We start from the raw sequence: 27,649 nt of genomic DNA, 5'->3' as shown, positions 1-27,649 counted from the left end.
ATTTAGTGTCCCGGTGGCCGAGAGAATAACATGGTGAAAGCGAGGCTTATAGGGGACCAGTATAAGTGCGGAGGGTGTCATTTTTCTATCACCATTAAACTGTACGATCAGTTGTAACATCACAATGACGAGTTTAAGACTATTTCCATTTTAAATAAGTCATACTACCCATCCACTCTGGGCATTTCAAACCCAGCAGGGAAAAGTGAGAGCATCTTCCATAATACAAGAAAAGCTAGAAAGGCTGTGTTCCCAAACTGTGAGCTGGTATTTACCAAAGGCTGCACGATAACACTCCAGCCAGTCATCCAGGATGTTTTGTACCCTCTGCTGCAGCTTTTTCAGCTCCCTGTCGGCAAGCCCTGCTCTTCTCCACAACGGCTCCTCCAGCCCGTCCACCTTTCTGACCATCTGGGAGCACACCGACACCTGCCACACACCATTACAGTACTTTGCATGGTGGAATATACTGTATGCTGACACAGAACAACAGAAGGCATTAAGCAAGATGTTCTCCGCAATGTGACTCAGTGAAGGCGTCTGCAGAACCCAACGAGCTTCGGGGAGGTATCAAATGTATTGAAGTGGAATAGAATATTATATAAGAGAAAACAAAACATCTGATTATCTAAAGAATTACCGAAATTTCTACAGTTAGAGGTCATTATAATCACAATCTCTAAAACCGGCCTTGTGTTGAAGTCTGTTTCCTCATGGATTTGCCTTTGGCCTTACCATAACCTGACTTCAATATAAGACCAGCACTGACACTCAAATATCATAGAAAGACAAATGAGGTCTTGAGCAAAATCAGTTGATGCAGAGTACATTTCATCAATTAGGCTTTAAAAAAAAAAAATCATGAATCTTAAATTAACGAAATAATCCTAATCTCACCATCTCCTTTGATTGGTAAGCGTGTGACAGGGCAGGAAGAGGAAGTTGGACAGTTTCATTGTTGCACATGAAGCTGAGAACGGCAGAGGTCCCACTGAGCAGCCTCACAGAGATCACATCTGACAGCTGCAGGAGACAGAAAGACACACTTACAGATGACTTGAAAAATAGCTAATTGACTTGATCTGTAGTGAATTCGTCCATCTACTCTGCATGAAATAACCTTGCTCTAAAATTAAAAAAAAAAAATGCTGACCAAGCAGATGTCTAGATCAAATGTGAACCTCTTGGCCCTGTCAGAGACACTTTGTGTTTTTGTCCATCACTAGGTCATTGGTCATACCCTGCTGTATTCCCCTTTACATCTAACATACATATCACATGACAGGTTCAGGTCCTGTTTCTCTTATCTGGAGAAATCACCTCTGGCATGTGCTCGACGCAACACCGTACACATTGTCAGTGAGTGAAAAAAGATGAAAATAAGAATTGAAAGAATCCACAGAGAGATTTTTCTGTCGTACTGAAGGTGGATATCAACTTCTAGAAGTGAATACACTATGTGACACGGTCATATTCTCAAGTCACTGTTCGAGTAGTTTTGCTGCATCTTCACCTGTATAACGATCTCCTCACACTCGTCACTCTGCCAGCTCCACTCCTTACTTTTGTTCCCATAGCAGTCACTTATGAATCCAGCCTCCTGGCTCCACACAGCTTCAACAGAGGAGCTGGAGAAAGAAAGAACTATGTATTAAACATACACTGTTAAATGTAATCAGCTGGCAGCAGGGTTGCCATTATGTTACTGTAAAATTAAAATTAATCTATTGTCACTAAAATTTACAGTTTTGTACTTGTTTTTTGATTATTTTTACTGTATTTTACAGTCAACTGACTGGCTGGCTGTTTTTTTTACATTTTACAGAACCTTACTGTTAACTGACTGACCATTTACTTTTTTTTTTAATACAATTATTTTTTTAACCTGAATGAATCCAGAGGTAGGTTGAATACACATGAATAGTCACACGAAGAAGAAAAAGACTAAAATAGACCTCACTGGTTGTAAGTCCTCCCAAAATCTGGCTACAAGCACAGAGCACAAATCACAACAAAATGTTCTTTGAGAGTCAAGAGCTAAAGCACAGATTTTTCAATCATATAATTACAATGTGAGAGAAAAAAATCACAACCTCTTATTGCATTTTACTTTTTATTTTGATAAAATGTTGTAAACTGCACATGCAGAACAGTTGCATATTAAACTAGTACTAACAAAAACCTGGGACAAAACATTGGTCAATATAATGCTTTGTCAAAACAATTCAAATTCAAATAAGAATGTAATGAACACCACCATTATATCATTTCCAAATATGAACTGTACATTCAGGCTCTAACAAGTATACTGAAGTGTTAGTGCAGAAGTCCAAGAGTTGAACGATGGCAGAGGAGTGACGGACTTCTGGTCCTCTCAGACCATATAAATATGAAAGAAAAAATGAAATAAATACTGTATGACAGTTATTTAAGTTACTCTGCAGTAAAGTGCTGTATTTTAGGAATACAGCATTGTGCTGTAAAAAACACATCAATATACTGTAATTTTACAGATTGTCATTTTTATTAACAGGAAAGTGCTTTTTTAACAAATAACCAGTTAATACTGTTGAAATCTTGCTGTAAATTTACAGAAATCATTTACAGTGTAATCAAAGATATCGCGCATCATTTTTATGGGCAGACTGTTTCAAGGCATTCATCCTGTAACCACGGCTCAGTGCAAGACATGAAGCCCTGTTTTAAAAAAAATCGGAGACCTCAAATTTGTTCCAGATATGTGCATGAAAACTGAATGCTGCCTCTCCCTGTTTAGTTTTGATTTTGGGGAAAGCACGCACAACTGTCCCACATGACCCGAGGGGTCTGGACGGTTCAGATTCATAAAAGAGCAGCAGATGAGAAATATGTCTTGGCCCTAAATCATTCAGAGCTTTATAAGGCAACAGTAGTCACACTATCTAGGCAGAGGCAATGATGTTGTGACTTTTCCTCCAAAATATTGGTCAAGCTCCAAAAAAAAAGGGATCCCAAATTTTCGATAATCATACCGTGAATCAGGGTTATATTTTCACACTATGGAAAGTGCCACAGAAGCCTTTTACATAGGCGGAGTAGTAAGCCTCATGTTGAGTGGACCTTTAGCTCTTCTCACGTACAGTATCAGCATTGAACTCACCTAACAGCCCCATGACCATGTGCAGTGATAGTCGCCAGGATGACGGGACAGTCGCCGTCACTGAAGACGTTGGTATAGAAGCCTCCACAGGGCAGAGCGGAGTGGCTCTGGCACACTGCCACACAACCAGACGGGTAGCTGGGAGTGCAAGGTCAAGGGTCAAAAAGTCAGCTGCAGTGACACATTTACCATATGCCCAGAGCTGCATTTGATTCCTGAACAACCACTAGGATTAGAACGGCCATGAATAAACATGAGGACAGAAGGATACTATATGAACGAGGAGCCGTCGGCAATCCCGTAGTGGAGTTTCTGCCATGCTGGATCCAGCTGCTTCACCTCTGGTATCTGGGGTATCCCGTTAACTAAAGTGGCCGACTGGGCCTTTCTCCTGGGCCTGCTGTCCTTCACTTTTGCCGTTGTTACTCTGTAGTGACGGAGTATGAGCGGACCGCTCAGCTCCTGTCCAGGTGTGTGCCGTTTTCTATGTGAAGATGAAGTTGTTGTTTTTTAATGCGGAAAACACAGATCTCTCAGGCTACTGGATGGGGTTAGGGCCTTTATGTGGAATCAAATTGCAACATTAAACATGATTAACAGATAAAACAGAGCTAAATGAGTTATTAAACTGGAAACAACTCCAGTGTCTACATGCTAAGACTACTCCAACCCTAGTGAACCATGTAAGCGTGCTTACATTTGCTTATTAGCTCATAATAAAGAGAGCAGTTGAAGTACAGTTTTAACATATGAGGACGCAACATTCATCCTGATTGGGGACATGGATGTATGACCCAAATGTCATGGCAATCCATACAGCAGTTGGGAAGACATACTGGAAATTTCCACCGCATGGTGGAGCTACTGGAATTATCAGCGTATCAAGAAAGTCGTTAGGATCCCTATCCAGCAGTTGTTGAGATACAGTATTTCAGGCCTGAAGTCAAAAAAACTGGACTGACCCAACAACTGGCATTCCCAATGCTAGAAAAAAAAATCTGATTTGAAAATCTGACTATCAAATGTAAAATTTTGGAACGAGACCACTCATTGACACACTGTCGTTATGAATGCAGAAACGCACTCAGGTTTTCTTGCCTCCCGCAGTCGCTCCACCACCCACTGACACAAGCTGATCAACTGGACCTCATCGGAGGAGGGCTGCATTGGCTGAATGATCCAACCTGAACACAGAGCACACGCAGCAGAGGCAGGGCAGGAACACCGTCAGACAGAGTCACAGCGGCCACGACATGAACACAATGCAGCAGCTCCGCGTCATACCTTCATCCTTACTGCTGGACGCAAGGGAGAAACTGGCCACTGAAAAGTTTTGGGCTGCTGGAGAAGGAGAGCATATAGAAACTTTGTCAAACCTGAGGACAAAATATACATTACGTTAATATACTGTATTTAAAGGGTCTATATATAACCGTATAAGTTGCTAATTTTTATATTGTTTTCCCAGGAGTATTTGGTTTCCATTGACGTGTGCAGCCCACGTTCTTCATTTACCTTTGCTGGGCCTTTCTTTGCGCTTTTTTGTGCGTGGATTGGCGCCAACTTTTGTCTGTCTCTCGGAGGGACAAACACTCCCCTCTCCCGTCTCCGTCTTGCCATTGGTGGACACTTTGCGGGGAGCTCCGCCCAACTTCAAGGGAAGTCGTCGTTTGTCAGTCTGCTTCCGAATTCTCAATAACGTCGCTCCTGCACACAAATCCTGCCAGGAGTAATCCAGGAAACCTAAAACCTCCTGAGGAATACAACACTCCTCGGCCCAATTGTGCAGTGAAAGTAGGCGGGCCAGTTCGCTTAGTAACTGAGGGGCAGATCGCTTGTATGCGTCCACCGGGTCGTGGTCCATTATGTTCAGTGCAGCACCGACAGCAGACCAGGTATCGGGTTCACCCTCCCAGCCTGCTACACCTGACAGCCTCCCGATGAGCCCATCAGTTTCCTTGTTGCCACTCTCGTGGTTACTATAAGAGAAAAATGAGGAAATGATTCCCCAGAGACAAACTGTAAACCGTCAGTTTCCAGCAACTCGGCATAAAATACCTTTGTATTGTGTCCTCCAGCTGTGCTCCTTCATGTGCCGCATTATGATGCAAAATGTTGCTTAGTGTCCCTTCAACTCGTTTTCGTCTCGGTGGCTGCAGAGAGGCATATCAAGTGGTTAATCTCTTTGCAGTCTCTTTCGAACCACACAGTCGGCAAAACGGATCATTGGCTCACCTGGTCGAAGAAATACAAAGGGCCGGTTCTGAGTTCTGTCTGCGCACTAGAAGAAGTCATTAGTCGTCCCCCCCCCCAAAAAAAATCCACAGGAATTTTCAGATTTCCGCCCCACTCTCAGAAAAACGCACTGTATGGATCCACGCAACACAATGACATCAACAAAACACAAGTGAGGTGCTTTGAAATCCGCCCTTCACTCAGTGGGTCCATTCTCTGTGCTGGGCTGGTTGCTCGGATACAGAGTTCTACGCCCGCGCGTCTCCAAAGACTCACGTTACATGTGATAGCGGTTCATTATCATGCTCTATTTCTGTTCTTCTTCCTTCTGTTCCCTTTCCCTCTCGTCTTCTCACACCTTTGATCTTCTGGCACTTCTTGATTCCCTGACCTTTGATCTTCTCACACTTCATGATAGAATAAAGGTTTCACTAATCTGAAACTATGTCTTTAAAGAGTTTCTGTCCTCTGTGTGACAATCTAGTCCAGATTTGACAAGTCCAGGTACAGTGGGTTTTTGAGAGAGGCCTGGTCCAATGTGGTCTAGAGGTGAAGAAAAAGATGTGAAATCACACGAATCTGAAACTATGTTTTTAAGACTCTTTGGTCTCCCTGTGACAATCCAGTCCAGATTTTGACACCTCTAGTGTTCTCTATGTGGAGCTGGTCCAATACAGAGGACAGGTCGCTCAGCAGTTAAGTTTCCCTTAAGTTTCCCCTTAACCGCCGAATCGGCAGCTGCTGTAACTTCAGGCTCGTTTTTGAGGTCCTTCCCTTTGTTTGGCCACCCCCACCACTTTTCAGCTGAATTCTATAAAACTTACAAAGACTTTGTCAACATATTTATTTCTCGCTGGGGAAACTCAAAACGCAAATGTCCACGACATTGGCCACTCGGAGGAGGGAGAAGTGACGCGAACCAACACATGCGGACTTATTGCGGAGCCGCAGTCTCAGGTGCGCACTGCCAGGTGACCCGAACCTCAGTGGCTGGATGTTCAGAGGAACTGATGACTGTGGCTCCTGCAGGTCATGAATCTGGGCAGAGTGGGCACACAGCCCATAAAGAAGTTGTCCAGCCGGGGATTGTGTTGCTCTCCCAGGAGCACCGCCTGTCCCTGAATGGAACAGTGTCCACAGGAAAATTAAAAAAAAAAAAATCTGATGATGAATGAAAGTTTTGTTGTTGTTTTGTTTTTTTGCTCCTCGGCACAGGGCAGGGTCGTCTTCCTTCTATCCGGGTCAAGTCGCTGCGCGGGGGGCCGTCCCGCGGCTCATCATTGGCTCCGCTGCCTCCGGCACACTGCTCCTCTCCGACCACTGGAGGCTCTGCGCAGCTTCTGCGTCACTGCGCCTCTCGGTCGCTGGACATGGCGGAGCCGCAGCAGCGGCGCGAAGTGGAGCCTCAACTTCTCAACGGGGACGACTTGCACGAGGAGAGGGAGGACGCAGATGCCCCGGAGCCGGTGAAGAAGAGGAGGAGAAAGAAGAGGAGGAGTAGGACCACCGCGCCGGGTAAGAGGCATCACTTTGGTTTTTGCAGCCAGAGTCTCGTGGAGGAAAATAGCGCAAAAAAAACGTGTCTCCTCTGTAGTGGCACGCGACGGGAGGCGAGAGCATCCGAGATGCGGGACGGGACACTCTCCAACCTGTCAGAGGGTTACTGTCGTGCAGCTGTCCCAACTCGGACAGGCTGCTGCTGCTGCTGCTGCTGGGGCTGAGGGCGCTCATCTGGAAACGGGGCAATTCAACACCAGAGATTGATTGGGAGACGATATGGGCGGAATAACGTTTAATTTGACTCTAGATTTAATATGTTCTGTCCTCTAATTATCCCTAAGCCGCGTGGAATGATGTAATAGAAGTATCCACAGTTTTAGTGCAATAAGATGATAACCACACTGATACATTTAGTCTTACCGTCCCAAAACTGTGGAAGTACAAAATCCCCAAAAGCATCAGTTGTTGAACCTGCCCCAAGCCAAGTGTGGTCCACACAGAACTGCCTTTCAAATGTCATAATGCTGCAAGGTACACATGCCCTTGAGGAAATTGACCCCCCCCCCCCCCCCCCCCAAGGTTTGGAAAGAATTTATGCACAGACCCTGCCAAGTTGAGATGGTGGTGGATGCACTTTCTTGAAATGACTCTGACACGCAAATGATTTACTCACGCTGAATTTGTGTGTGTGTGTGTGTGTGTGTGTGTTTGTCTCTGTGTGCAATGGTGTACAATGGTGTACGCGTGCATGTTCACCTGCACATGCATGCACAACGGTGTGTGTGTGTGTGTGTGTGTGTGTGTGTGTGTGTGTGTGTGTGTGTGTGTGTGACTTTGCAGCAGGGACAAATGAGGCTGAGGGGGATGGAGAAGTCGGATGTGTTGGTGATGTGGCAAAACAGTTGGAGCTGCAAACACTGGAGGACAAAGAGAGGGAGGAGGATGGAGAAGAAGGTAACTCATCATCATCCTCATCCTCATCATCATCATTATCCTCATCATCATCTGCAGTGGTGGTTGTGCTGAACATAAAAGGGCCAGAGAGTGCACAGTGAAATTCACTGCAATGAGATATCTGATTTTCAGAAGCACACTGGGACTTGTGCCCGTGCCCCTGTCAATATTTCTCACTTTACAAACTGTGTTGAAACTAATGATGCTTTCAACAGATGGGGATGAGGGAGAGAACTCAGCTGGAAAGAAGAAGAGGAAGAAGAAAAAGAAGAAAGGGTGTAAGCCTCTTTTTTTCTTTCTTACTGCAGCAAAATGCGACTCTACAATCTCTACACTCTTCGCTCTTAATTTTGAGAAGAGCCTTTATTACATTCAAAGTAAATCAACCTCCTGATAATTATTTTTGAATCATTAGATAAATACAACAGGCGCACGAAAGCCATTTGACTTGGTTAATTAGTGTTTTGATAGTAGGACAAAATGCGACAGGACCTCACATGTTGAGCAGACAGGACAGAATCAACGACAGCAGGTTTGACATTAACACACAAGTGCAGCGAAAGCAGAGAAATGTCAGCGTCACAGGTTGGAGCGAGTGGACTAGAATTAAAAAAGAATGTGATCCTTAAAAAAATGTGTCACATAATTCTCATTATTATCTACAGTCCTTTACACTGCCACTGACTTTTATAGCAGTGCAGTTCTGTGGTTTTCTTTTACCTTAGGTCCGCTCACTTAATTAGATCTGTAACTCAGGGGTCGTAAGATTATTCTTTAGCTCTAAGGTAAAACATGACTGTCATGGACGCAGGAAGGATAAGTTGTCTTTTCTTTTCTCTCTCTCCCGCTGCTCCGCTGCGTCTCCTCCTCTCTATCTGGGCCACAGTGAAGGGACAGACTGACCCTCCCTCAGTCCCAATTTGTGAGCTGTATCCCAATGGAGACTTTCCAAAGGGAGAGGAATGTGAATACCCCCCATCAAAAGACGGGTGTGTGACCTCCACGTCGTCCCTCGCACTCAGCAGTAGTCGTCCACTGGGTGACATGCCGAGTATCCGTTTGGTTCTCTCTCTGCTTTGCACTTATTCATGTTGGACAGCGTAATGAGGTGCAGTGTTAAGTGTGTGGTTTAATTTCTGTTAGAGTACGTCTGTCATATTTGTCCTCAGTGAAAAAGAAGGAAAGACGGGAAGAAAAATAGCTCAACACTGCACTCACCTGTGCGGAGTTTCTACAATAGTGTGTCATATCCTCATTATGCATATTTTTATAATGAGAAAATAATGAGTGATTCCCCTCTGTGATGTGCCTGTCTACCCCCCGCCAGGCGCAGTGCAGCATGGCGGACCACCAGCGAGGAGAAGCGGGCGCTGGACAGGGCCAACGAGGAGATGTGGAGTGATTTCAGGCAGGCGGCCGAGGCACACCGACAGGTACGCTCCTACGTCAGGAGCTGGATCAAACCAGGGATGGCCATGATTGACATCTGGTGAGACATGGACTGAAACATTATCCTCAAGACTTTTATCTTGGCCCCTCACACTGCATGGTATGATTTCAGCACCTCCTTGTCCCATCCCACATGAAACAAACAGTGGATGTGCTGTGTCTTTTCAAACGCTTCACGGTGCTTTATCTGTACTGACAACAGTCCCGTTGTCCTGTCGTCCACTGTCCCTTTGTGCTGCTCTCTGCTTCTGGCAGTGAGAAACTAGAGGACTGCTCCAGGAGGCTCATCAAAGAAAATGGCCTAGCGGCCGGCCTGGCCTTCCCCACCGGCTGCTCCATCAACCACTGTGCTGCTCACTACACCCCGAACGCAGGAGACCCCACGGTGCTGCGCTACGACGACGTCTGCAAAATCGACTTTGGAACGCACATCAACGGTGAGAGCTCTCTAATAACTTTGTATGCGCTGTCGGAGTTATGCTGTGCCGTTTCACACTTGGCATTTATTTTGACATGGTAAAATAATGATTTCATTATAATTCACATTGCACGGAATAAGCTGTTCTCATAAGTTAATTAACTTCCACTTTTTTTTTTTGATTAATACGTGCTGAATATTTCTGCAAAATGATCACCTCACGGCAACTGCGATGAACAATCTAAGTGTTTGGTCCTTCAGGTCGAATAATAGACTGTGCCTTCACCGTCACTTTCAATCCAAAGTATGACCGGCTGCTGGAGGCTGTGAGAGACGCAACCAACACTGGCATCAGGGTAACACGGCTCTCTCAGACATGCACGCAGCTTCTTTGCACTGCTAGTTAATTTACACAAAGACCGGAAGAAGTGAGAACCCTGTTCCTTAAGTATTCAAAGCACATTTACATTAATATGCATGTCTAGATGCCAACATATTATAGTTAAACCTCTAAAATAACACCAGGAGTTCAGGAATTTACTTCTATCTGGTTCTAAAGGAATGTGACTTGATGTGACACAGGGTCATCGTTAAGTAATGGTGGATTCCAGCTGAACATGATTTACTTTAAAGGAGTGGACACAAAAATAGCAATTTATATAGACAGTATATAAGAGAGCAATGATTAGGATAAGATATTATCTTAATCAATCCCATACAGGAACATTTGAGTGTTGCAGCAGCTAAAGTACAATAGTTGTGGTAGAGATAACATAAACTATAAACCATCAAATACAAATAAAGTGAGAGAATTCAAAGTGCTCAATGTGTGTACAAACACAGCCACGCAAGAACACGGAAACAATCATTTATCTGTTCTAAATCTCAGTGGATCCTCCTGGATAAATTACCTCAACAACCAAAATACTTATACACACTTTGAGCATCTACAATAAGGAGCATTAAAAACTGCTGCAAGAGGTTATTTACAGTATATTGCATTTATAGTTACTATGAACTATATTGCGATTCAGACAATCAGCAGATAAGTAAATTGCAACAAATATTTTACGAGTTTTACTTTAGTCAATTCAATTTTATTTGCAGTGTTTATGTAGAGCAGGTGTAGACCTTATTAAAAAGCAGGTGGCCGTCGACCAGTTGGTCTGAGAGACGGAAGATTTTTACATTCATATTTACTTATTGATTTTTGTGCTACTTATAACCTGACTTAGAGCTCAGGATCAATTAATTATTCAGTAAACAGTTTCACACATTCCTACGTACCAAATAATGTACACTAGTTTATTAACCCATCATCGACCTGTCAAGTAACCTCATATGATTTATTATGTAGTGGTCTCAGTCGTCTCTGTAGCCGTAAAATGTGTCAGGGGGTGACAATTATTTCTCACAATGGTGTTTGTCTGTGCGTGAGGAATATAGCGTAATTAACTGACCTGCGTGTAAAACAACTCCTCGTCCAAGTTTGCAGGAATCGATGTGCGCCTGTGCGACGTCGGCGAGACCATTCAGGAGGTCATGGAGTCTTATGAAGTGGAGATAGATGGGAAAACATATCAAGGTAATATGAGGCCATTTATCAACTTGCCGTCATGCACAGGTTCAGTGCTGCTTGGTGTTTATTAAACCTCGGCGTGGTGTTCCCTTTACAGTGAAGCCAATCAGGAATCTCAACGGCCACTCTATTGGACAGTACAGGATACACTCAGGGAAGACAGTCCCTATCGTCAAAGGCGGAGAGGCCACGAGGATGGAGGTTTGTACACCAGTGAACACTGAACACGGCTGGACTGCAAAACATGACGGCAGTCGTTTAAGTGTCTGAAATAAAACCTTTCGTAGCTGCTCGACCTCGCATATAAATAACCCTTTTCAGTTCTTAAGTATAATTGCAAGTACATGCGGCTGGTTAGGGCCACAATGGGGTGAGGGGATACGTTCCAATTCTCTGCTCCTGGCAGCTTCTTAGTCACCCTCGGTAGCACTTTAATTACACCTTTAATGGAATTACCAGCCGCGTCGAGTAGCAACACATGTTAAAACCCCAGCTCCTCATTTCGCCGCAGGAGCACTGAGATGTCGGCAAATACAGAGTTCGTTAACCAGCTGTGACATGTGTGTCTCCGGACTACACCGAGATCCACGCCTGTCTCGCACGCCGCATGGCTGCAATGCATGACTGTACTTGGGACAGAATTGAGCATGTTAATTGGCTAGTTGCTGCGTTAAGCGTTTTACCTGCTGGTTCCAGGCGAGGTGAGGTTGGGGGCGGGGGGGGGGGGTGCGCGCGGCTGCTGATGTGGCAGCTCTGTGTGTTGTATTTTTAGCTGAGGTGTTTTTGGAGTAACAGGGGACATTACCCTCTTTGTGATCGGAGAGTGCACAACTGGAGCGGCAGCTGGGCGTGCCACGGTGCTGCCACCACTTTGACTGATTATCGTGCAGTGACAGGGGGTGTTGCAGCGTTATCAGCTAATACCACAGGGACTGTTACCAATAGCCCCACTCCGATAGAGATGAAAAAACGCCAACGCAACCCAGCCAAGCAACTTACAAAAAGGACACTGTTTAATAGACTGCACATTAATTTCTCAGCCACTGACAGCTTCAGATTTTTGTTAAATTTACTCTCTGTGCCCCGTGAAGTGTTTTTTGTTGTTGTCCGTTTCAGTATAATGCGGTAGATTCAACTGAATGAGGGGAGCTTTCACAAACAATATTTCATGACTATTCTACCTTCTATGTGGCCTCTCAGGAAGGTGAAGCGTACGCCATTGAGACATTTGGCAGCACGGGAAGAGGTGCAGTCCACGATGACATGGAGTGCTCACATTACATGAAAAACTTCAACGTTGGACACGTGCCAATAAGGTTTGCTGTACTCATCTCACATCTTTGTTGAAAATTATTTTTAGTTTGACATCATTCTAGCAAAAGAAAAAAAAAAACATCAAACCTTGACATCTGTAGATTCAACCTCCCATTTCTTTCACTTTTGACTCTTGTGTCGTCACTGTGATGCAGACTTCCAAGGGCTAAACATCTGCTGAATGTGATCAATGAGAACTTTGGCACCTTGGCATTCTGCCGCCGCTGGCTGGACCGCCTGGGCGAGAGCAAGTACCTGATGGCATTGAAGAATCTGTGCGACCTTGGCATCATAGACCCGTACCCGCCTCTCTGCGACATCAAGGGCAGCTACACTGCCCAGTACGAGCACACCATCCTACTCAGGCCCACCTACAAGGAGGTAGTGAGCCGGGGAGATGACTACTAAGCATGCGGGAAAACTGAAGGCAAACCAGGAAGAGCGTGACAGCTCAAAGACAACAAACCTCTTCAGACTGAAAGCAATTATGCAATATTTCTCTGACCTAAATTTCCACTGCTAGAGCACCCTTAGGTTATTGTTAGCAAAAGATTTGTGTCATGGCAGCAGCTTACTTGTATTAGTTAGGATTGAGCCGGTAGACAAAGGACGTGTCTTTTAGAAACATAGAGTTGAAGTATCAGTTATACATTGATGTTCTTTCTGCTCATAGGAAATATGCAAAAAAATAATAATATATATATATATATGCAAGAAAACCATGCAAGGTTTTGGTGAACACTTCACCTAAAATGATGTGCTTCATTCATGAATAGAAATATTTCTATTTCTATATTTATTCGCTCTATTTTAATTTGAGGCAGTTTTTATAAGAAATAAATTGTTATAAATCTTGCACTCAATGCCGTGTCCATGTTTGTTTTGCTTAGCATACTCGGTTATACTGTATCAACAGTGCACACTCAGGTCCCAGTTTACTACATACACCCAGCTGAAATCAATGCGTTCTAACATGACAGTCGAGTAAAAAGTCCTACCTATGAGATGGTTACAATATTATTATTTGTTTGATTGAACTGTATGATCAATAAGGAGGATGTAGTTGTTGGATTATACTATGTTGGCATGACAGATGTTTGATATTTTGACCTCCCCACTAATTGTCAGTGAAGCACCCCTCTGTATAATGCGATTCCGTTTTAACAACATCCACCAAAATAAAGTTTAATCAACCTCTCGAAAACAGTTTTAGCGAAAACAGAAAATCATGACATTGTATTAAACCAGATTAGTTTTAGTTCTGTACCTAATGAAGGGGCAAGTTGATGTCATCTTTTTAACCATGTAATAGTGTATTTCTCTCTTTCAACCAAAGGAGGGCGGCACTGAAACATCATGGGTCAAACATGAAGCTGCCATCTCCACTAGTAAACCAATTACAGGCTATTCATAACCTCACGCTTCAGCGTGAGGTAATGAATGAAATAGACTTTTCCCAAAAGCATTAAGAATGATCTTACTGACATAGAGTTTATGCAGTACGTATATGACACAGAAATAGCATTACAAATGTCACATTGATGGCAGAGTACATTCAGATGCCTAAATCACCAATTTGTCCTTTACGAGAAAAAATCCTGCCCATTTTCTCTCATTTTGGTAAAGTCTTTGGGACAAGGACATCGGCGGTGATGTTATGACTGAGGAATGCATCATGACTCCTCACACAGTTTGTGATTCTCCTTGGAGACGGACGACCAGGCCTATTCTTAACTGGGCCTGGCGGGAAAAAATGGCCCGTGGACTCTGGATTTGATACACAGTGATGTCAATGAGTGCCCGGGATTTTAATACATATTTATTTTTGGGGCGGCAAGACTCAGAGGCCAAACAGAGAGACATATGTTGAGATAGAGTGTACTCTATCTCTCTCTCACACACACACACTCCCACACTATCATGTTAGGAGAGGCCCTCTCAAGTGAACCCTCCTCATATAGAAGTGGGTCTTCTGAGGACAGCAGAAAGTCCCCACAGAATCAAGACTTTGAGGAAACCTGACAATGATCCACTCTTGTAACTGAATCAGCTGGAAGGGCAAACTCAATCCCAAGTGCTTCAGCCTTTTGACTACTTCAAAAAAATGGCCTACTTCAGACCAGAGGGGGCACAGGGATTTGTTTTGCTCTTGTCAGACAGCAGGCGGGCAAGTGTGCCGGAGAAAAACTGAGCCGTTCAGATAAAGACCCCTGATTCCTTTTAAGTTTTTTCATCCTCTCTTACTCATCCAGGAGCTACTTTTTTGGACCTGCTCTGTCCCAGACCCTCTGCCAAGGACATAGGGCATATGCACACACACACTCTGATGTTGACTCATGATTTATCGCCAAATACAGTATGTGTGGGGCGACAAGGATGATTCAGTCTGGGCCCCTTTGCAAGATTCAAAAGTAAACAGCTTTCAATGAAATAGAGACAGAACAACGTGACTGTAGTGGCTCATCGACTCTGACATATATAAGTATAACTGAGTATTTAACATGCACTCCTTATTGCTTTATAAATAATCTGGAAAGAATGATGAGCGGAGGCTGTCATAACACAAGAATGAGATTCTAACATCAGCTTTTGTCTGGATGATGGTCTTGCTTTGTTCTCTTTGATCCTTAAGTGACTGCAGTCGGGTGAGGTAACTGATTCCAGTATGCACTTATATCTCCGCCACAGTTTTATAACAACCACAGTATTGTTGCGTTCTGTGTTTTGGGGCTTCTTCTTTTTGCTTTCACTTTCAGTGTCCAAGCAATGTCTAATTCAGGCAGCTGCTGTGTTCATGTTGCCCATTATTTCACTTATCCATCACACAACATCTGCATGTGAATGCTGATCCTCTCCATCGCTCCTTACATTTATCCAGTCCAGCTTTTGAGCGATGCCCTACCGGCGGCCACAGTCTTTCCTGAGGATGTGGAGGATTTTGCGTCCCAGACTTGACTTCCACGGTTTAACAAAGCTCTTGGTGTTGACCATCAGTCGGCCCGTCTTCCAGTCCTCATGACCAGCCACTACATACTCAGATCCTGATGACAAAGGCCAAGCAGAGCATCAGTGAATTTCAAGTCATTACAGAGTGTCGCAAAAATACACAACAGGGAAAAAAATACAGTGGGAAGTACTTTGTGTAAAAAGTGAGCACAGTGTTGTATAATGTGATCAACAAGTTAAATGCTGCGCTGCGCTGGCAGGCTTGGATTGACGTCGCCAGTTAGGTGTGAAATAGTCTTATAACAGAGAGATGCCTCTAAACTTTAAGCTGTAAGTGTCTCATCAAAATGAGTGATGCTGAGATACTGGCACCCACTCAAAGTCTCAGAGGGGTGACAAAGATCTGCGACACAGAGCTGGCAGGTTGTCCACTCAACATTGGACTACTTATACGATTCTGCGCTGTGAGCAATAAAGCTCCTCATTGGTACTGGCTGCGGCTGACCTGGGTTGAGGATGGGACATGTACAGCTTTGGATGGTCCAGGACTCTGGGTAAAGGGTGATATTTCCCCTCTGGATCTTCATCTGACGGTTCTGGTACAAGACCTTTTTGACCTTGACCTCCACCTCTGCGTGGGAGCCTTTGTCGTGAGCGGACATCACCTTTAGCACCAGCACTGCCAAGGAAACACATCGATAAATCAGTCGTTCAAAAAGTGAGCTCTGTGGGGGGAAACAGCCCAGCAATAGAAATCCCAATGTATCAAATTATGCAACATAGACACATTCCCACTCATTTTAGAAACCCAAATCACTTTACTCATAATGAGGCATACTGCCAAAACTCTGAGAAGGGCTGTATAATTTATTCAATGCAGCAATGCACCAACAAAGTCAGGGAAGAAGAACAGTGCTCACGCGTAAACACAGATATGAACAATGTTGGCTTCAAGATGATCCAGAAATCATCCTTTTAAATGTTGTATGAGGAAGGAAATACGTTCAGCATGTTTGTTAGACCTAAAGGATACACATGATGTGTTTTGGTGAGTAACTCAGGGTGTAAACTACGGGATCCCCTCACAAGGTACAATGTGGAACAACCAGGGACATTTCATAACTTTATTAAAAACAGATGTGGTGGGTTTTAGGCTGCCACAGACTTCACTCTGTTGTTGAATGGCCTCACAATCAATGACTGTCTCGCACGATACTAAATCAATTCAATGTGTCAAATACCACTTACCATAGTCATACTCTGCAGAGCAGAAGAGTTTAGGGCTGCCAAGGGTCACTTCTACACATTCACACTTCTCTGGAAAAGTGAAACATAATCAAAAAAGATTCACGTCAAATCATTTCACCTTGATTTATGGCTTTCAAGATGGAAACAAAACAGCTGCATGGGTTGATGGGTGTGTAGTGTATTAAGTGTGATATGACCCGAGACTCACCAGAGTGGTGCAGTGCAGAGAAAAGCTCCTCTGCCCTAAAGAGTGCCGTCCCACTATTATTGCTGCTGTGTCCCAAGTGGCCAGTGGCTGTATAGAAGACCTCCACATCTGAGCTGTGGTGCAGAGGGAAACCCAGTCAGGTCAAGGGCTCCGCTCAGTGTTATTAATCCAGAATGCACTCTAACCTCGACGCCGTATATACAGTAACTCTATCCAGTTTTATATTTGCTCATTCATATGGCACACACAGGTCTTGGCTCTCACCCAGAAATGCAGTCACCAGTGTAGGGGTCACAGTCCCCTGTGCAGTCGCACGGGCGGCAGCCGTATTCACGAAGCCCCCAGTATCCCATCATGCAGCTGTCGCAGCGCGGGCCCCCGACACCGGGCTTACAGGTGCACTCCCCGCTGGTAGGGCTGCAGAGAGGGCTACCACCTGAGAGGACGGAGCCTGCAGTGTGGCAGGAGCAGGCTGCGGAGGAGAGAGGTGACATGTTAACATTGCTGTCCGTGAGTCAAAAGACGTTTCTCCTTTCATGGCACAAACCTAGAAGTAGAAGCAAACATGTGCATGTACGCAAAGGACAAACACCCTTGTAGAAGCAAAAGCAAACATATTTACAGTGCAGTACATAAGTTAAAAGTATTTCATCATTGTCTTGTTGGAAAGAGTGCGATACAACTAATCATCCTGTGCCAAAGCATTTTCTATTCATGTTTGTATATTATGTACATACATCTGTATTTTTTTCATACTCAATTGTTGTTTAATCTACCTCTTTTTGACTTGTTTTCTCTGCTGTAACAAGTACATTTCCTTGGTGTGGGATCAATAAAGCTTATCTTATCTTAGAGAAGGATGAGACAAGCTCGACGTGCTTTAAGCAGCGGCAGTAAAGACAATCATTGCATCACTGGCGTCTGTCTCCAAATGTGAGACTTGCTGCCTGATGCCTCCCTTTGTTACATCTTGTTTCCAAAAACGGTATGTTCGCTCTTAAAAATGCTGCAGCATGCCTGGTTGGGGGGAGGGAGGGCGAGAATGGTAAAAATGTGCTCGCATGGACCATGGGAAATACCTCCATTGTTTGCAATTACAGTCACATTCCAAAACAGTAAGGTCTCCGTCATTCCTGCTGAGGAGCGGACTGGAGTCATGTGACTCTCTCATCACTGACAAGACAGTGACTTCGAAAGGTGCTAAGTGGGGAAAATACCCGTATCAAAGAGAAGTCAATCTGCTCTAATCTGGAGGGTCAAAAGAAAGATCAGATGCCCTCCATATATCAAAGCCTGTCCCCCCTAATTGGAATTCTCAGCTGGCGTTCATTGAGACAGAGTTAAGGTGTAAAGGAATAAAGAAGCTAAAGTGCACTCTGAGGAAACGGAGGGACTTACGTTTGCAGGAGTCAGGTGCCGTTTTTGGACGACCGGGGTCTCTGGAGAAACCCTTTTTACAGTTCTGGCAGTGGCGACCCTCGGTGTTGTGGCGGCAGTTGTCACACACGCCGCCACTCCGCCGTCCCGTGGCCAGCCACAACCCGCGGCTGAAGTGACAGCTCTTGGCATGACCATTGCACTTGCACTCTGCGTTTGGAGGGACACGCACAATGAAAGAGAGAATGAGAGGTTTTCCTCCACTTTGCTCAGAGACCTCGTACGGCAGCTGACATAACAAGAGGAGCTGCTCTGTTATTCATCAAGCATCATTGTCTCAAAGGATACAGGTGATTTATGACACTAAATTCATTTTGGAGATAAGTCTACACGCTGTGTGTCCTACTCTGCATTTGACTCCCTTGCCCCATCACTCACTCTGGCACTCGTGTGGTGTCCCTAGGAGGCCGTTGGCCGGCTGCCAGGGCTGGTCATTGTAGAGAGGTGTGCAGCGCTCGCAGTGGTCACCGGCTGTGTTGTGTCTGCAAACACACTTGCCATGGACCTGCGTGGCAAACATAACAGGAGGAAAATAAACCATTACTTCAGTATTAGAATGCATCTTTCATTTCTTTGCAAGTATTGCAGCATACTGTATATTTTATTATATCGTGCTGAACTTTAGGGACTGCTGCATTTCTGAAGGATTTCAATTGCGTTCTTCTTGAACTGTTAACTGTTTTAAAAGGTTTTCTCATCCTGGCCGAGCTGGATTATTAGGATTTTTGTTAACCATTTGGCTTAACGAAGGTGAAACTGCATTTAAAGCAGAACATTTTTTTGTCTTAAACTTGTCATTGTGATGTTAAAACTGATCTATTGGTCTCCTATAAGTCTTGCTTTCACCATGTTATTGTCTTGACCACCGGGACGCGGTTTTCACAGAAAAATGAAGACTCGATTTACGGCACAAAGGAACTGGGTCACCCATTGTGTAACCAAAACAAGGAAGAGAATAGCGTTCTCCCGGTATCTATATCCCCAGTGATGGAAACGGCAGACGGGGGAGCAGTCGAATTGACAAAAACCACTCAACCTTGCAAGAGAAAAAGATTCCTGTTGGCAGAGGAACAAAAGCAGGTGAAGAAAAATTGTGTTAGAAAAAGAGATAAAACAAGCGTGAACCTCTGACGGACATTCACTCATGCAGTTTGTCTTCTTTCAATTAGATCAGTTAGTAACACAACACGTCTGACTCGAGGATATTTGTTGAAATTGGGATTGTTTTTTTACTGCTTAGGACAGTAGCCAGGCTGCTGTCATCAAGATAGCCGTGATGTTAGCACTTGTGGGAGCGTGTCTATGTTCCCTCAGCCCTGTGTTCCCTCACTCTAACTCTAACATAGGGCCTAATTTTGATGGGGGGGAAATTGAATAGAAACGAGGGAACACGTCGTCCTTATTTCTACTGCAGCGTCTTTACAACAGCCACCAAACAATAATACCACCCGGAACCACTCAGGACACGAAAGTTGTCTGAAGTGTGAAAATAGTCTTGCACGCACATGTTGTGTGTGTCATGAAGCTCCTTCGTAAGTATTGCAAAATAACATCGATGGGGATCATCATGGCGTGTCCATGCCGTGCAGCTTTTGTTACTGCCTGTGTAACTTGTCCACACCCCCCCAGGCCGTGTTGGAATTGCTTCTGTTCTCCATTGACAGTAAAGACAATAACGTGGGTTGTTAGAGCATTAGGCTGAATACCGTAATTAAGGTTTTCACATCCTCAAATCTCTGTAATATAAGGTAAACCTATGGCCTAATACCCAGGCTTCATCGCAACACTTAGCTTCAGCAGCACGCGACAGCTCAATTGAGTAACAAGGGAGTGGTGCGAGCAAAAATACCCCAAAATCTTTTGCTCCCAATCTCACCACATCAACAAAAATGCAGACAAATTGACACCATCTGCAAGACACAACATCTGAGCGACTTTTCAGGACAAAAGAAAACTGTGCAAGAGTGTTTTGTTGGCGCAGAATCATGCACCTGCAAGCTGTAAGTTCATATTATTCAGCTCCATAAAGCTCACCATGTTACTAGTCCTGTGCTGGCTGGGCTGGTAGCCCCTGGCTGGAACACAGTGGTCAGCATGTCCGTTGCAGAGGCAGCTGCCTTTGACAATAAAATCATATATGGCGAAATGATCTGTGGGGAGTATGGCAGCGCCGGGGTGTTTGGCCTGGCAGGGGCACGGCTGGCGCTGCAGCAGGCGGACTCTCAGGTTGGTGATCATGAGCTGGTCTTGAGCAGCGGGTCCATAAGGATCCACGGACTGCCAGGGAGACAGGGCGCGGTAGATCACCTGGAAACCCAAGGACAGGGACCATGTGAGAATCTCTCAATACCTGTGCTTTTTCAAATGTGAACAAGAAAAAGTGAGAAAAAAAATGTCAGAGACAGCCCGTGATGACAACATTTTTCGTGGTCTGTCAAATAAAAAAAAGTGCTCCTCAAATATTTTTCCGATAAACGTGGACAAATGGTTCTCATTTCCATGCGATGTTGAAAATCACACCACATGATTCATTGGCACATGTTAACAATGGGAGGATTCACTGTGAAATCACTGCACTTGACCAGGAAGGTGATTCTCATTTGCATTAAGAGAGGGTTAACTTGTGGTGACTGTGTGTGTACATCAGCTCATCGCAGCACGTTCAAACTGAGTAGGATGTCTGCAGTATTGTTTTATCACGATACACTTTTCACACAACATTTTTGGGACGTCTCCGAGCCTTGAGCAACAGAGACACCAATTATAACGGGTTGAGGGGGCTTATGCGAGGAAGCTGACAAACTGTAGAGAGACGCATACCTGCTGCGTATACACTGCAATTATGAGATCAGTCAAAACCGTATATTCACTCCCCACGTGGTCTGAGGCACTTTGGAGTAAAACAAATCTCCACAGGCCAGTCAGTCTCCGCCTGACGGCATCTGTGTGACTGAATGTGCCTGCTCGTGAATTAGCTATAGCTGCTTATCTGGCCCAGAGCTCCCTGTGGTGATGGAGCAGGTCCAAAAAATGCGTTGGAAGAACATCAGAGGTAAAAGTGAACATTGATATTCTTCCCGTGCTTATCAAAGCAGTTACGAGCTTGAAGACAGGACCGGACAATAAAAGTCTCCCTCGCCCTTATCACAGGAGGTCAGTTTACAAAGTTCGGTCAAACCTTCTGAGTGGATCGTGTGATATCATCTTATTGCGCCTCTTGGACTCAGTAAATGGACAACAAAGAGCGGAGCAGATGGTAAGTGTTATTGCTGTGGAGTGATAGGGGAATGTCTTGGCAGCATGTTTGGGATGTGGTCACTCTCGGATCTCAGAAACGATATGATGAAACAGTCCAATGTTGAAGCATCACTTTGCCCTTAGAAGATTTTTTGGATCTGCCGCTTACTCCTCATCCAAGCATGGCCCAGAAACCTGAATGTGTTCATAACCAAGTTTTAATTCAGTGAGGGTCGGGGCTGGGGGGTGATTACTGTCCGCAAACTTGAATTAAAACTAAACAATATTATAAGTAATAATACCTGCCAGTGCTCTGGCAGGTATTATTACTGTATTGTACTCCACCCTCCAAAATAAACAGATAAATAAATGCCAGTGATTCTAGTATGTTAAATCTTAAAAACTCTGCATTACGCCACGACTTTCTCATGCCAGGATCACATTTATCTTACAAGGCGTTACCTTTCAAGATAATTGGTTGAATTAACACCTAGACAGTTGTTGCACAAGACTCGAATCAGGGGTGGATCTACAGAGGAGGCAGCTGGCAAAGAGGGCTGCACCCACATGTGCCCCCCCCCCCCCCCCCCCCCCGTTTCACCTGATCCTCAAGATGTTGTTAAACAAAGCAATTTCAAGTCCCTTAACTGTCAAAAGCACCAAGACAGACCGGACATTGATATGTACGTCATGGTATGTTTGCTCCCTCGTCATTTACACTTCGTTATTGGACAGTTCCAGACTATCCACTATACTCACCTCTCCTCTGGTGCAAGGAAACGCTCCGGAGTACTTGGAGGTGCACGCTGCCCCCCTCTGCCTGACTGGCGACCCCTCTGCCAGGCCGAACGCCTCGTCGCAGTCCCCGGCGTAGTGCCCGAGGGCCCTCCACGTGCGCCCGTGGTCCCGGGAGCGCTCCAGCACCATGGCAGCCGGCCGGGGGGAGCGGAACACCAGGATGAGATGGGTGAAGAGGAACTCGGTCTCCAGGTCCAGCCGGAGCGTCTCCCCCTGCGCCCCCCCGGCAGACTGCCACCAGGTGTCCGGGTGGCGGAACGCGCAGTCGCTCATGGCCGAAGGAGGGTGCGCCTGGCCGGGGATGGCGGAGTTGCACTTGCCGCACTTGGCCGCCGAGCAGGACTCTCTCCGGCCGGGCGCAGCGCTCTGCTCGTAGAAACAATATTGCTCGGAGGAGTTGGAGCCGCACACCGACCTGGAGCTCAGCACTCTGCCCCGGGACAGGTTGCCCATGCGGGGGTTGCAGGCTCGGCCAGAGCAGCTGCTGCCCGCGGCCGGACCTTGGCCTCGAGACGCGTCTGGCGAGAGAAATGTTATCGCATGATAATCTTCGTACAGGTGAAACAGATTTTTGTTTTTCTTCTCAGTGGACATGGGACGGGTGATTTTAGGCTGGTGCGCAAAGGTTGCGGGTTCGGTTCCCGCTCACCCAATCCCCCGTCTTGTCTTGTCTCACGATGACGCGAGGCACGTGCATGCGCGCGTTTCTCAAATTAACACAACGCGCGCTTTATTGATCCCCACCTCCGTTGAGGGTGTGAGGAAAACGCCTCAGTCACACACACACACACACACACATTCAAACTTACCGGCAATAAGAGGAGAAGATGCGCACACCGGGAAAATGATGAGTAAAGTCCACAGTCTCATTCTGGAGGAGGTGGAGGCAGGAAGATGCATTCAACAACTTGGTCCAATCATGTGTCTATCGATTTGTTTGTAATCCAATATTCCTTTGCAATTTTGAAGCATCAAGAAAAAAACAGACTGGGTCGCTTCATCCTGTCAGTCATGGTGAAAACAAATTGCCTCGTTTGACTCAACTAGTATGATCCAAGAGCTCTGCAGTCATCATCCTTAGATTATTCCATGATCCCACACACTTCAGGGTTCAACGTCACTGAGGATAGTTCACTGACATTTGGGAACATGAAGAGGTTAGCACCGCCCTCGTCTGGTCGTCTCCCACACACCCCTCCCTCTCTGATTCCTAAACTCAGACTTCTTTTCTTTCTTTTTTTTTTAGAGGAGCAATAATTATGTAAGCTATTTTTATTTATGTTACATGACATTATAAAAGCATTTCTGGCAGAGCATCTGGCAGATGCACAGTATTTAAAAAAAGAATGTGTTTTTTGTTTTTTAAATGCTGATTGCCTTGTAGTCATGGCAACAAAATATAAGAAGGATTATTTTACCCAGGGAAATTGTTGTTAGCCTCAAATCAATACATTTTAAAATAGTAATATTTTAGCCTAAAGAGCAGCATAAACTTTGTTTTCCTCGTGCATTCCTTAAGAAGAACCCATGATGGGAAGAGAAAAGAACTGCTCATGGTCTAAGACAATAACGAGACAGTCACAAACTCCACAAACCACCCGGGCAGTTGGCCGCTGACTGACAAGTGTGTCATTGTGCTGCATTCCTGCCGCATATCACCACTTATATCTAACTGCCACTCATTAACCAAGCTTTACCTGCCCCGTCAGACAGACAACAGCCCTGCAGCTGAGGGGTCGCACAACCCTTGACCCCAGTAATCATTCAGTTGCACACCTTTTTTTTGTTTTACAGTGACATCATCTCATTGAGTCAAAACAGACGTTTAAAGAAAGAAACGGTACGTAACACTATAGTCAGCCTTGCCCATGGCTATCATACTCAGATTTGATACAAAAGTGCAGACAGTCTGGGAAAAATGTAGTAGACAACAAAGAAGGAGAGAGAGAGAAGAGGAAAAGGGAACAAGAGTATATATCATACTTGTGAATACATGAGGTCAGGAGTAATGTGTTCTTAGTGTGAATATGGCTTGTCATATATGAATCTTCGTTACGTATGTGTGCATGTACATGTTAAAGGAAAAGGGGAGTCGTGAGCATTCTCCATCTCTTCCCTGAGGCATCCCGGCCCTGACGGATCAGGACATTCCTGGAATACTGTGACTCTCGTCACAGCGGCAGCCCCCTTCTCTTTAAAGGGGACAGGGTCCATGTCTGTGTGTTTTTAGATTTGCATGGGGTTATTTCGGTTGCCTCCAGATGATCTGACGGGGGCAAAGGGTGATGCACCTTGAGCTGTTCTCTTTGTACATCACTTGCATGTTTTTCGATCCTCAAATCCCAGGAGTCACCATGAAAAATGCTGCAGGAAGGATGTCTAATCTTGGCCAGTCTGTGGCGTATTGCCCTGGTAGGATGAAAGCAAGGCACATCACAGACAAATTCCTTTACCCTCTTTAAGTCCAGCTGTTTGTTGTTTTTTTCTCTGTTGCACAACTTGAATTCTACTGAGTCACATCATGCCTCGTTGAGTGTTAGATCAAAAATACAGATAGGCCCTCTATTTTAATGCCTGTATGGTAAATGTATAGCTACTGGCATCAGATTAATTTACAGCAGCGTAACTTATCTTAGCTTATTTTAGAAAAGCTCCGCTAAGCATGCAGAATTGAAACAGCACCTCTAAAGCTCACAGATTAGCATTTAACATACATATCATATAATATCAATGTGTTGTTTTCAAGGGTTTGTTTGCTATGAAAGCTGAGAGGATGTCCCAGGCACATAAGAGGTGGTATGATGTCAATACATTCATAAATGAGTGAACTATTGAAAATGCAAGCCTTGAAATGCATATTAAAGCAAAAAGCTTGGTAAGCGTGCTAAGGAATTTGAATGAATGAGTGAGCTATTAAAAATGCAAAAATTTTAGTTTGTCAGAAAACCTAACAATATATTCAATGTGTTCATGAGCCTCAGAGGTACTGTTAGGTGGACAGGCAGTTTTTTTGGTACGATTCAAAAGCCGTTAACTGCATACCACAGGTGAAGTCGAATGAATGCCAGGTCAAACATTACAATGCAGTTAGAGGGTTTAGTTCAATGACATGTAATACTGGGATGAAACACTCCTTCTCCTAGTGCTGGACCTCCACAGCCAGGGGAGCTAGTGCGTCGTCTACAATCGACCCAATAAGATGACAGACTCGGGGCCTTACCACCACTGCTTTATTTCCAGCCTGTAAAAGGATATGGTCCCCCCACCGCACCCCCCCGTGCTGCCATGTCACCTAGTACCTTCAGCTCACTGAACCGTCTCAACCCTTGCAAGTAACATGTCTACTCTCCTGTAAAAGCCAGACAAAAAGCCAGACATGCTCCAGGCAAGAAGGGTCGGTGCCTTGCCCACAGGCTATAGCCACTGAACAGGAGGCTACAAACACCCCCTGTCACCGGTTTTACTGCTGCCATTTTTTATTGTGATGTTTATCGCTGCTATCTCGCGCTGCTTGCTCCAAGACATAACATCACCCTCACCCACATTTCATCAGATGATTTAATCTGTAATGACAAAAAAGAAAAGAAAGAGGGTCTGTTATGTAAATATTGGTTCTACAATGCAACTATTCCCATGATTGCTATTAGTTATTCATTTTTATATAGGCAGCAGTAAAACACACAGAGACACACACACTTACATTCCGCTCAGCAGACACCTCAGGAAGCTTATATGCTATATTGGATGTCACCTTTTGACACGGTCTTATGGCACAGGAAAGACTCAACAGAAGACTGAGCACAAGCCTGAATGAACACCAAGAGTGAACAGGGAACTGTGGGAGTTTCACCTTCATAAAAGCCAGGTAGGCAGGTGTCCCATTTTATTTTTTTTTGTGTTGTGGGAGGGGAACAAAAAGGCTCACAGAAGTGTGTCTTGTCATACTGCATGGAGTGAATAAACGCAGTAAAGAAAACACTGTCATTAACAGTGGGACACGGTGAGACTTTTAAAATACTTTACGAGCCACGTGTGAGCTTTTCTTGTGTATATCTGATAAGTGATGAGATCTTCTTGTGTGTATCTGATAATTGATAAGTGATAAGGGAAAACGGTCCACCTGCATCACCGAGAGGCAGACAGGATGATAATCACAGTAAAGGATGGTAAGATCTGGGTCTTGGTGCCTGCCTGTGTTTTGTGAGGAATGTCTGCAGCTTCACCTGCTTTAGGCTCCATGTCTGTGCCCATGCTGCTGTGATGTGATGTAACGTGATGTAATGTAGGAGCAACTACGCATGTAACCTGTTGCCCTGCTATGGGTCAAGTCAGGACAAGATGTATGTCTCTTCTTTTGGATGAGTGATGTGTTGAGAGCAGCCCGACTGCAGGTCATATTCGTCATTAAAAAGGCTTTACAAAGAAATTACAACCAAGTTCAGTTGCTTCTGATTCAACATCCCTGGATAGCTATGAGTCTGTTGATTTCTTTCTTCTTGATATTGCAACGTAAATAAAAGGCATCACCGAAGAGGAAGTCAAAGTTGAATCCATTGTATTTTCACGATTTGAGCTGGGTTCTAATAAAGATGCACCTCAGTGGCATGGAGGTATTAAAGGCAGATTTTAGGGTATTGAACGAAAACAACATTCAATGACTTTGATGATCATTTTTATCCCGTTTTCAAACACGTAAAAGGCTCCTGTTGTTGTTAGCGGACTTCTAGCTGTCCATCGCTGATACACTTTGACCAATCAGAGGCTATTGTTACAGACTTGTACCAATCAGACGCTGTGTTGTCGACTGGTCGAAAAAAACATAGATTTTACACTGAAAACAGGACCTATCACTCCTCCTGTTTACTCCTACTACTACTACTGCTGACACTCCTCCGTTTCACCGCTGACAGGAACTGCTTTAAAGAATGGCACAAGTGACTTTTTGGGTTGAAAAATCAAAGGACTTATTTGTAGAAAAATGTACATAACTTTTGATTTGCATTAGTAAGAATGTTTTGAATTGTTTTCCCTTATAGCCAAGGCTTCAAAGAACAGCTTTCAAGAGGGAAAGGGGGGCAACTGGTTGAATGTCAGGGTGAGGCCATCTCAGAGGGGGTCATCAAAGTCATCAGGGATAAAGTGTGGCCCTGGAGAGACTGTAGAACAAACTACCATTGAGGTGGAGTA

General features: G+C 44.8%; 3 protein-coding genes across 7 annotated transcripts in view; 1 reads left to right on the top strand and 2 right to left on the bottom strand.

Moving 5' to 3' along the window:
* LOC118315391 (uncharacterized protein C3orf20-like) overlaps positions 1 to 5,788 on the bottom strand; it is a 9,605-nt gene extending 3,817 nt beyond the window's left edge. Inside the window, exons 1-10 of the mRNA XM_035642644.2 lie at positions 5,375 to 5,788; positions 5,198 to 5,292; positions 4,655 to 5,118; positions 4,424 to 4,480; positions 4,224 to 4,323; positions 3,411 to 3,623; positions 3,140 to 3,277; positions 1,514 to 1,628; positions 898 to 1,023; positions 276 to 429 (exon numbers count right to left, since the gene is read on the bottom strand). Of these exons, the coding sequence (XP_035498537.2) occupies positions 276 to 429; positions 898 to 1,023; positions 1,514 to 1,628; positions 3,140 to 3,277; positions 3,411 to 3,623; positions 4,224 to 4,323; positions 4,424 to 4,480; positions 4,655 to 5,118; positions 5,198 to 5,292; positions 5,375 to 5,434 (1,522 nt within the window). The 5' untranslated portion in view covers positions 5,435 to 5,788. The remainder of the gene's footprint in view (positions 1 to 275; positions 430 to 897; positions 1,024 to 1,513; positions 1,629 to 3,139; positions 3,278 to 3,410; positions 3,624 to 4,223; positions 4,324 to 4,423; positions 4,481 to 4,654; positions 5,119 to 5,197; positions 5,293 to 5,374) is intronic.
* A 37-nt stretch (positions 5,789 to 5,825) lies between these two features.
* LOC118315393 (methionine aminopeptidase 2) lies at positions 5,826 to 13,451 on the top strand. Of its 5 annotated transcripts, none has more exons than XM_035642648.2 (12): positions 5,826 to 5,923; positions 6,590 to 6,889; positions 7,715 to 7,828; positions 8,044 to 8,106; positions 8,715 to 8,817; positions 9,156 to 9,317; positions 9,503 to 9,714; positions 9,957 to 10,051; positions 11,184 to 11,280; positions 11,372 to 11,475; positions 12,475 to 12,590; positions 12,744 to 13,451. In XM_035642648.2, the coding sequence occupies exons 1-12, from the start codon at positions 5,911 to 5,913 to the stop codon at positions 12,994 to 12,996; spliced, it is 1,632 nt and encodes a 543-aa protein (XP_035498541.1). In that variant the 5' UTR covers positions 5,826 to 5,910; the 3' UTR covers positions 12,997 to 13,451. The 5 variants fall into 5 exon arrangements, with proteins under 5 accessions (XP_035498541.1, XP_035498542.1, XP_035498539.1 ...); XM_035642649.2 differs by lacking the exon at positions 5,826 to 5,923 and adding an exon at positions 6,015 to 6,069 and having other exon boundaries at positions 9,533 to 9,714; XM_035642646.2 differs by lacking the exon at positions 5,826 to 5,923 and adding an exon at positions 6,015 to 6,069.
* A 429-nt stretch (positions 13,452 to 13,880) lies between these two features.
* Positions 13,881 to 23,581, bottom strand: LOC118315392 (netrin-4-like). The gene is made up of 10 exons (XM_035642645.2): positions 23,272 to 23,581; positions 22,424 to 22,980; positions 20,462 to 20,734; positions 18,806 to 18,932; positions 18,389 to 18,577; positions 17,255 to 17,462; positions 16,991 to 17,103; positions 16,783 to 16,851; positions 16,040 to 16,213; positions 13,881 to 15,629 (listed from the first exon to the last, which is right to left on the bottom strand). Exons 1-10 carry the CDS (start codon positions 23,360 to 23,362, stop codon positions 15,487 to 15,489), a joined length of 1,944 nt encoding a protein of 647 aa, XP_035498538.2. The 5' UTR covers positions 23,363 to 23,581; the 3' UTR covers positions 13,881 to 15,486.
* Positions 23,582 to 27,649: the final 4,068 nt, after the last annotated feature.

Source organism: Scophthalmus maximus, chromosome 7 (genome assembly GCF_022379125.1).
Source record: "Scophthalmus maximus strain ysfricsl-2021 chromosome 7, ASM2237912v1, whole genome shotgun sequence".
In the NCBI taxonomy this organism is placed as follows: Eukaryota; Metazoa; Chordata; class Actinopteri; order Pleuronectiformes; family Scophthalmidae; genus Scophthalmus; species Scophthalmus maximus.
The sequence above is the reverse complement of the archived record's forward strand: the minus strand, read 5'-3'. Positions and strand labels throughout refer to the sequence as shown.